General features: G+C 46.1%; 1 protein-coding gene across 4 annotated transcripts in view; it reads left to right on the forward strand.

The window, feature by feature from the left end:
• LOC129712734 (SKI family transcriptional corepressor 1 homolog-B-like) overlaps positions 1 to 8,238 on the forward strand; it is a 9,973-nt gene extending 1,735 nt beyond the window's left edge. For 2 of the 4 annotated variants that reach the window (XM_055661421.1, XM_055661422.1), the window contains 8 exons: positions 277 to 1,993; positions 2,564 to 2,654; positions 3,372 to 3,479; positions 4,113 to 4,184; positions 5,499 to 5,573; positions 6,115 to 6,189; positions 6,770 to 6,835; positions 7,562 to 8,238. In XM_055661421.1, the coding sequence (XP_055517396.1) occupies positions 287 to 1,993; positions 2,564 to 2,654; positions 3,372 to 3,479; positions 4,113 to 4,184; positions 5,499 to 5,573; positions 6,115 to 6,189; positions 6,770 to 6,835; positions 7,562 to 7,659 (2,292 nt within the window). In that variant the 5' untranslated portion in view covers positions 277 to 286 and the 3' untranslated portion in view covers positions 7,660 to 8,238. The remainder of the gene's footprint in view (positions 1 to 276; positions 1,994 to 2,563; positions 2,655 to 3,371; positions 3,480 to 4,112; positions 4,185 to 5,498; positions 5,574 to 6,114; positions 6,190 to 6,769; positions 6,836 to 7,561) is intronic. The other 2 variants (XM_055661425.1, XM_055661424.1) reach the window with 2 other exon arrangements.
• The last annotated feature ends 651 nt before the right edge of the window (positions 8,239 to 8,889 follow it).

Genomic DNA, 8,889 nt, shown 5'->3' on the forward strand with positions numbered 1-8,889 from the left:
CATAATGGCCATTTAAGCAGAGACAGCGTGCTAGATATTTATAAACGAGAAGCCCCTTTATTTAGATGGGAAATATTTCTCTCAATTATCTCGCTGCATGATGAATCATTTTAATTATTGGTCACAAAGTGTCTGCACTGATACAGGCTCCTCGTCGCGAAATTTTGTGCTTTTTCGTAGCATGGTTTAATTTTCGGGAAATCATTTTTTTTTTTAAGATAGAAAATATATATTTGTATAGAATTTTGGCGCATTTCATTTGCCTCCTCTCCGCAGATACTCCGGAATGGAGAAGATTTCTAGCCAGTTGTCTGCAGTGAACGACACCGCCTCTTCCCCAACCTCAAAGCAGGAACTTCAGCCTTACACCCAGCCTGACCACCCCGGTTCAAGCAACCTGAAGACCAACTCTGTGGGCGAGGCGGTCCTGTACGGGCTGCCCATTGTGTCTTTGGTGATTGACGGCCAGGAGAGACTGTGTCTGGCCCAGATCTCCAACACGCTGCTGAAGAACTACAGCTACAACGAGATCCACAACAGGAGGGTGGCCCTGGGGATCACCTGTGTCCAGTGCACCCCAGTCCAGCTGGAGATCTTGCGCCGAGCCGGAGCCATGCCTATCTCCTCCAGAAGATGCGGCATGATCACCAAACGGGAGGCGGAACGGCTCTGCAAGTCTTTTCTAGGCGAGCACTCACCCCCCAAACTCCCCGAGAACTTTGCATTCGATGTATCCCACGCGTGCGCCTGGGGTTCTCGTGGTAACTTCATCCCAGCGAGGTATAACAGCTCTCGCGCCAAGTGCATTAAATGCAGTTATTGCAATATGTACTTTTCTCCAAATAAATTCATCTTCCATTCTCACAGAGTCCCGGATGCTAAATATACCCAGCCAGACGCCGCTAACTTCAACTCCTGGCGGAGACACCTCAAACTATCCGACAAAATACCGAGTGATTACTTGGCACATGCATGGGAGGATGTCAAGGCCATGTTTAATGGGGGCAGTCGCAAACGGACCCTCCCCAGCCACGGATCCGGAGGCTCTTCGGCTCTGAAGGCGCACGGACCCAGCTCCATGCCGCCCAGAAGCTCGGACATCCCTCACAAAGCCATGAGATGCGAGGACGAAGGGCGAGGTCTCAGCCTGGGGAACAACGTGAGGAGTTACCCCGTCATCCCGGTGCCCAGCAAGGGGTTCGGGATATTGCAGAAGATCCCTCCTCCCATGTTCCCGCATCCCTACGGATTCCCGACCTTTGGGCTGTGTCAGAAGAAAGACGAAGGCAACGTGGTCGGAGACAAGACGCAGGCCGGCCTCCCCGGCATGTTCTGGTCGGGCAACAAGGACGCTGTCTACCCTTCCTTCCCCATGTTTTGGCCGGCGGCCGGCACTCTCCCAGTGCCCCCCTATCCACAAGCTCAGGCCAAAGTCGCCGACAACCCGAACGGTCGGCAGAACGAAATGGACGCGTCGGAGCAAAGTGACCGAAGCAGCAACACCCCCAAGGACAGCCTGGCGGACAGCGAGCGGTGTTCGAGTACCCACTCCAGGAATGAGGAGGAGAGGTCGGGAGACGAGGCCAGGTCCATAGAAGCGGTGTCTCTGACCCCACGTAAACTCAACTACATCTCAGCCTTCCGGCCGGTGGTGAAGGACGCGGAGAGCATCGCCAAGCTCTACGGCAACAGGGAAGTGTACAACGGCGCCAGGCACGGCTACATGTCGCCGGATTTTATGAGCGAGACCTCGAGCTACAGGTCGGCCTCCCCGGACATGGAGAGCGACGGAGAGGAGCCGGAGGTGGATGTGGAGTCGAACCGATGTCCGGAGGATGAGGTCTCGCCAACCATCCCACTCCAAGAAACCCCCAGCAACCCAGAACCCGCTCACGAAATGTCCCACCCAGAGCCTCTGGCTACACCTTACACTGAGCAAGGATCTGAAGAATCGAGACACGACGAACACAGTATAGAAGAGGAAGATCACGAGGTAGCTTTTTCTACCTGAATTACGAGTTCCGTTATTTAAACAAAAAAGCCATGTCGAGTTATAAGATTCAGTTTGTAGAGATAAAACTAAGCACCGTGGTTAAATGATACACATAACCCAAATATTTACAATGCATTAGCAGTATCCTAAACATGGAGCGGAAGGCGCATGGGGTTTGCCCGCTGACACTTTAGAATTAGCATCCAGTCACATTGAATAGAATGTAATTAACTCGATTATGAGGCCTGTTTAATTCGGTTGAAATTGAGAGAGCGACATCGTCAATGTTTTGTTGGGTTGCTTTGTAATTTGTGTCATTTTCTTTCAAGTATTCAATAATTGCATGTATGCGCGCAAATGGAGTTTAATGCCAACTGGAGGTTCGAAGTTTTTTATTTACTCCCAAATATTTTGTGGGGAGGGTGGGCTCGGAGCGACAAATTGGTGGAAATGATCCCAGGTGATATGCAGAGAGAGAGAGAGAATGTGAACCAAGAGCTTTGGGTGATTCGCGCGTCGCACAGTAACTAACCCCTTTGGAGCTTGCTTCTCAATGTTTGTCTGTTTCAGGTATTTTCGCACGACCAGGATGTGCATAGTGTGAAGACTCCTGCCACGGTGGCTCTCGCGCCCGTTTACATCTGCAGTGCAGACGCCGCCGGTAAACCACTCCCCCAAGTCCCATCCATACACCCCCCCCCCCCCCCCCCCCCCCCCCCCCCCCCCCCCCCCCCCCCCTCCAACTCGCTGCCATCACTCCAGCTCCAGGTTCCAGCTCCAGGCCCAAGAGCGAAACCCACCTGAACTGTAGACTCAACTCCTCGTCTGTGAATGTGATAGGAAAGTTTACGCGGGGCGGGCTGATGATTCCTCCAGCACTTTGAGTTTTTAAACTATTGGCTGGAGGTTGAACAGTGGTCGCAGAAGCAACTCGTTTGGAATGCACTGGGGCAGGGGCGGAAGCGGATCCCAAATATGCGAGCTAAACATGTTTTGTTTGAAACTCAGGGCCCAGGGATGGAACTGATTAGTGTTCTGTCAAATAGTCGCCACATGAGCGATGGGCGAAGTGGTCTACCGTATACTATATCATTCAACAAGTGTTCATTTTCACGTAAACGCATTCATATTTTAAATTTGTAATTAAAACTGGGATATGGCAAGTAAACGGGAACCGTGTTGATAGAGAAGACGAGGTTTGCCTATATGACCGAGGCTCGATTTAGTGCATTCAGTGTGGAAGCGAACTCCTTTGATAATGCCAGCCTATAATGGGGGTGCCTTGATCCGGCCCACTGCTGCCAGATTTGTATTTAGAATCAGAGTCCCGGGTTGCTGTCTCTCTCTCTCTCTGAAAATCGGTTTGTTCTATTCCAAGAGCAAGTCAAGGAAGACAATCAGTGCTCGGCGGAGGACTCGGAGTCGAGGAAATCGTTTCAGGACCAGGGGAGCGTCTCGCAGGAAACCCCTGGCAGTATTGAGCGGGGTGAGTGTGTCGGCCTGCGACCAGCAGGTTCACCAGCAGGAATTACAGCCCTCGGTTCAAGTTGCAACAACTCTTCACTAAAGCTCGCATTTGGCATTTAACATTAAAATGTAAAGATAGAAATGTCAGTTTTGATGAGTAAGTGCGTCTAAGGTTACGGAGAGAAAGCGGGAGAATGGGATAGAGAGAGAAATATAGATCAGTCATGATCGAATGGCGGAGCAGACTCGTTGGGCCGAATGGCCCCCAATGTTTTATGAACTTATTATGAACTTAAGTGTTAGTTGCACCAATATTTATACCAATTATCTTATACATAACAAGTATCGGTGCAATTCTCGTGAGTTGGTCAGTAGATTATTCCCCAGGTGTATCTTTTAGGCGGGAAATCCAATGTGTTCCATATTTTCTTTGGTCAATTTAATTTGAGACATTCATTGAGAGCATTCTCACTCTGAAACACAAGCGGGCTCAGATGGCGTGTGATGTTATGGCTTGCACTCCATTCAATTAACGGACTCGGGGAAACAAGGCTGTCTTTGAGCAGGTAGCTAATAAAGTAGGGTTAGATATAAACAGGCCGCCGATGTATTGTGATTGAGTTCATCTCTGTGTCTGCTCCTCCCTATCCAGGTGAAGATGGCATTACACTGGAGAGCCCGCCAACACAACTGGTTGAAAAAGACATCGAAAATATGGGCAAAGGTGTGCGTTTTTGACTTTCTTTGTTTTTAATACATCTACTGCTTGGGGGCAGAAACTTCGAGTGGATGTTGTCCAGGTCACTCTGGGTTAGGATTCTTTCATCAAATTACAAACTTACTTCCTCGCAATCACATGCGCAGGGAAGCCAGCCATGATCTTCATCACTTTCATTCTCCTGAAATCATTGGTCATATTTTAGATTATTTTGAACGATTCAAAAATTCCCATCATTTAAAGTTGAGCCAGGAGTTTTAATAACGCTTTAAAATAACAATCAAATCCCCTGACGCTTTATAGAGCCTGCACTGAAAGGTCCAAGCGCTGGTTTTATTTATTTATTTGGGGGGGGGGGGGGGGGGGGGGGGGGGGGTCGGTCACATCTTGTCCAGCTGTCCTCTGACTTTTTATTTGCAATGCAAACTGAAGCAGAAATGAATGGGTTGTCATTTTCTGTACATGAGATGTTTACAAAGTTACACATTTCCACAGACCAGTTAGATTGGAACAGATTAGCTGTACATCGATACTCGAAGCGTTCGCTTGATGCTGAGAATTTTGAGCAGTGCCATTTGGTTTAAATTTCTCAAGTGTCACAAGGAGCACTGACCCGCGAATTAAAATACGTTGGATAATAATAAACTAAACAGAAAATGCCGGTTAAACCCACCAGGTCTGACAGCATCTGTGGTTACAGAAACAGTTAACGTTTCAGGTTGAAGGCGTCTCATCAGAATTACAGCTTGTCCTGTTTTTATTTCAGATGTGCAGCGGCTGCAGTTTTGTTTAAATGATTTTCATTAATAAATCATAATACAAATTGATTTCGATTTTTTTAAACGCGTTACTGTTATTTTACCTAAAGGGGCAGGATGGAAAATTGCGCAGCGTCTTGGTGAATAGTTGACCCTCAGTGTATGGGCAACTCCCATCTATTCGGCTAATCGTTGACCATGGCGTCAATGCGAACCAACGCGCATTTAACCCCCAATAAGCCAAGTCAGGACCTGTTGTAAAGTTGGTGGCGGGGCTTTAATCAGCGGCAACACCCCTCCAGAATGACTTCCGAGACAAACAGCCAAAAACATCCATCCCCCGCGCCATGTGCATCTTAATGACATATAGTTTGGGCTGTTTAGTGACCCTAACTCTCGCGCTTTCAGTCTGAGGAAGGGTCCCGACCAGAAACGTCGCCCACCCCTTCTCTCCAGAGATGCTGCCTGACCCGCTGAGTTACTCCAGCACGTTTTGCCTATCTAACCCTCGCATATTTGGAAGTCCGTTAAGAGTCATCACCCCCTCGTGTTCTTGTTTCAGAGGAACTTCAAAAACTACTCTTGGAGCAAATGGATCTTAGGAAGAAATTAGAGCGCGAATTTCAGAGTCTGAAAGGTAAGTCAGTGTGAAGCTCTTCTGGGGGAGAAAGCTATCACTGGGGATCATATGATTTGAAACCATTTGTTCAAGCTATCTCACATGTCCTTGCGGATAAACCAGCAGTGATTCCAACTTCTTAAAACAACTATTATTCTTTTAAGTCAGGTCAAGTCAATTTTATTTCTAAAGCACATTTAAAAAAAATCTCGTGACCAAAGTGCTCTACATCGGTGTAGGAACTAACGTGCTACATACAACATTTTAAAACATTTCCATACATGGGGAAACTGCCTGAACGCTGCTATGATACAAACATATTGTCTTCATCATTCAGAAATTCAACTGCGTTCATGTAAAGTCCTAAAATAGGACAGTTATTGGGTAAAGGAGGGTCGTTGGTGTAAGTTGCCGGGGAAAATAAAATAGTTATTTGGGATTGAACCCAGTGGAACAAAAACGAAGAGGCGTTTTTTTTTTTTGGAAGTCGGTCTATTCTGGATGACACTAAAAGTATGTCAACAAATATTAACTTGAATTCTGCCCTACTTTTCTACAGACAGTTTTCAGGATCAAATGAAGAGGGAATTGGCCTACCGAGAAGAGATGGTTCAACAACTCCAGATCGTTCGAGGTAAGTGGCACCACGTGCCGGTGTTTAGAGCAGTGAATTGCGCAGTCTCTAGTAAGCATATCACCCAGTGCATTAAGAACATTTGTGGTGGAATTATTTTCCAATAATTTCAATTGCAGTAGCACTGACCTTTTGCTGTGTTACCGCGACAGCGTCCTTCCCTTCTCGGTAATCTGTGCAGCTCCTACATGTTCAAACGGCTCCAAGGCATCATTACAAATAAATGATTGAATTTTTTCTTCCACTGCAATTTCAAGCTGTCTAAATTAAAAACCGAGGCGTAAAATTACCTGTGAAGTAGTGCCTAACTTTGGTTTAATTTTCAACTGGTGTGCCTTGCAGCGCAATTCACCTCAATGGACTGGGAGCATTTGGCTGCTTCACGGATAAATCTAAATAGCGCGTGAGTTTTGACTGCTCAGCCAGAACTCATTTGAGTTTGCAAGGAGAAATTAAAAAGAAACACAAGCTGTGGCTGTTTTTTTTTTAAATTCTTTAATTGTTATTGAGACTGGCTGGAGTTCCCTTTAGTTTATGTTCTGCTGCTTTTCTCAGTGACGGAATCATTTGGTTTTGACAGACACCCTCTGTAATGAGCTGGACCAAGAAAGAAAGGCGCGGTACGCCATTCAACAGAAACTGAAAGGTAAGGGTGTCTCCATTCCTAATCATCTCCGGTTAGAGACGGAGGGGCGAGGTGACAATGGGCGCACAGACAATGCTTATTCCAAACGAAAGGGGCCCAGGTGGAAGAGAGAATGAGGATCTAGGAGAGACGAAAATATATTAAAGACGAAGAATAGACAACACAAGGCAGGCGCGACTGGAAAGTGAGAGGGACTCGAATGTAATAGGGAGTGAATTCAAATGTTGGCTCGGGAACAATGATAAGTTTTGGAGCAAAAGGTATTCGCGACAACAGCGTAATGTTATATAAAATTTTAGAAAAGGAAACGAGATTAGATTTTTTTTTCTCTGCAGCAACTTGTGGAGATGTTGGCGCTTGAAGCAATTGAACCAGAACTCTGGAAACGCGATTGGCCAAACACTCACTCCTTTAGGCAGAGTTAGAGGGGAAGAGGTGGGAAAGTGAGGGGTAACATGTACAGGTAGATTGGACAGAGCCGTCTCCTGGGTGGAATCAGGCGTGGTATTAAAGACAATATTTAGCACATATTTAGGATGTGATTCAGATCAAGGCTCACAGGACAGATGTTACAAAATGTAGATAGACACAAAATGCTGGAGTAACTCAGCGGGACAGGCAGCGTCTCTGGGTGACGTTTCAGGTGGAGACCCTTCTTCAGACCGCAAACCGTGTCAGTTTCTAACTATTGTTTTTTTCTGTTCCCTCTCCACCTCTCTGCACCAGAAGCGCACGACGCTCTTCACCATTTCTCTTGTAAAATGCTCACCCCAAGACATTGCACAGGAAACTGCTCCTTCAAATCGCCCCTGCTTCCGCAGTGACAAAGCAGCCTTTCACACCGCGACACAAGCGGTGTTATAAAAATAATATCCTCAGTACTGTATATAATAAAGAAGTTTTTAATATAAAGGTGCAAACAGAGAAGCTTAAGGGGTGCACAGCGCCGGCACCCGGGAGAGGTGAGGGGGATATCTGTACTTGTCGATGGCCGATGTGAATATCTATCCAAGGTATCCGGGCACGAAATTTTCTATATCAAGAATGAATCGATGACCTCAGAGTCATATCACACACCCTACCTGTTTGGCTTTCAATGTCCACTTATTTAAAAAAAAATATTGCTCATAAAACAAATAAGTGGTTATGTGCAATTTATCTTTATGTAATGTGATTTCATTCGTAAAGTATTTAATGGTTGTAATTTATTGATTTATTTATTATTTATTTGCGTTTCTCATCCCGAGATCGAGGAGTAAACTAAACTATCTTTGTATATTATCGATGTTATTACAACAGCACTTTAAGAGGTAATTCAGTGTACAAAGATTCCGTTTGGAAAATGTTAAGTGATTTTGTTCTTAAAATAAAGCCGGCCTTAAACCGTTTCCTTGGCTCCGGGTATTATTTTTTGTATTGGTTTCCATGGCCGAGAAATCGTTGCCTTGGGAATAGAAAAGTTTAGACGGAGTTCCGAGCCTCGGGAGGGAGGGGCGTTCAGGAGGATGTGAGTGAACGCGGTTTAGGGTTCGTTCTCGTCCGCGAGGTGTCAAAGAGCTTGGAAGAGTTTAGATGGTGAGCGGAGTTTTGATCTGGTTCCAAGGACCGAGAGAGTTGGTAAGGGTGGAGGGGTGATTAGTTTCGAGGTTTCTGATACCGATCATCAATCACAGTCCCTGGTGCCTATATTTCCTGTTCTTTACACGCTCTCACCCGAGGATAGGATTTAACGTATTAAGCATTACAAGATCAACACTGGTTTAAAACGGACCTATCCCCTGCCCACACTTTCATACGGAATAACGCCGCCGTTGACTGATTCTGGTAACGATTATATTTCACTGTGCCATGTGTAATGACATGGTAAATTGCCTCTAAAAGTTTCCTCGGTCGGGTCTTTCCCTTTTATAAAATGTACAGGAAAGAGGTTGGTCGTTTCGTTAGCAATCACCACATTAGTCAATCCTTGCTGCAGCGTTTCCGATCTGTAGCGACAAAATCCTGTTCCTCTGAAGTTAATTTCGAAGTACTGAAAATGTACCAACAGCATCAAA

This window comes from Leucoraja erinacea, chromosome 33 (assembly GCF_028641065.1).
Source record: "Leucoraja erinacea ecotype New England chromosome 33, Leri_hhj_1, whole genome shotgun sequence".
NCBI lineage: Eukaryota > Metazoa > Chordata > Chondrichthyes > Rajiformes > Rajidae > Leucoraja > Leucoraja erinaceus.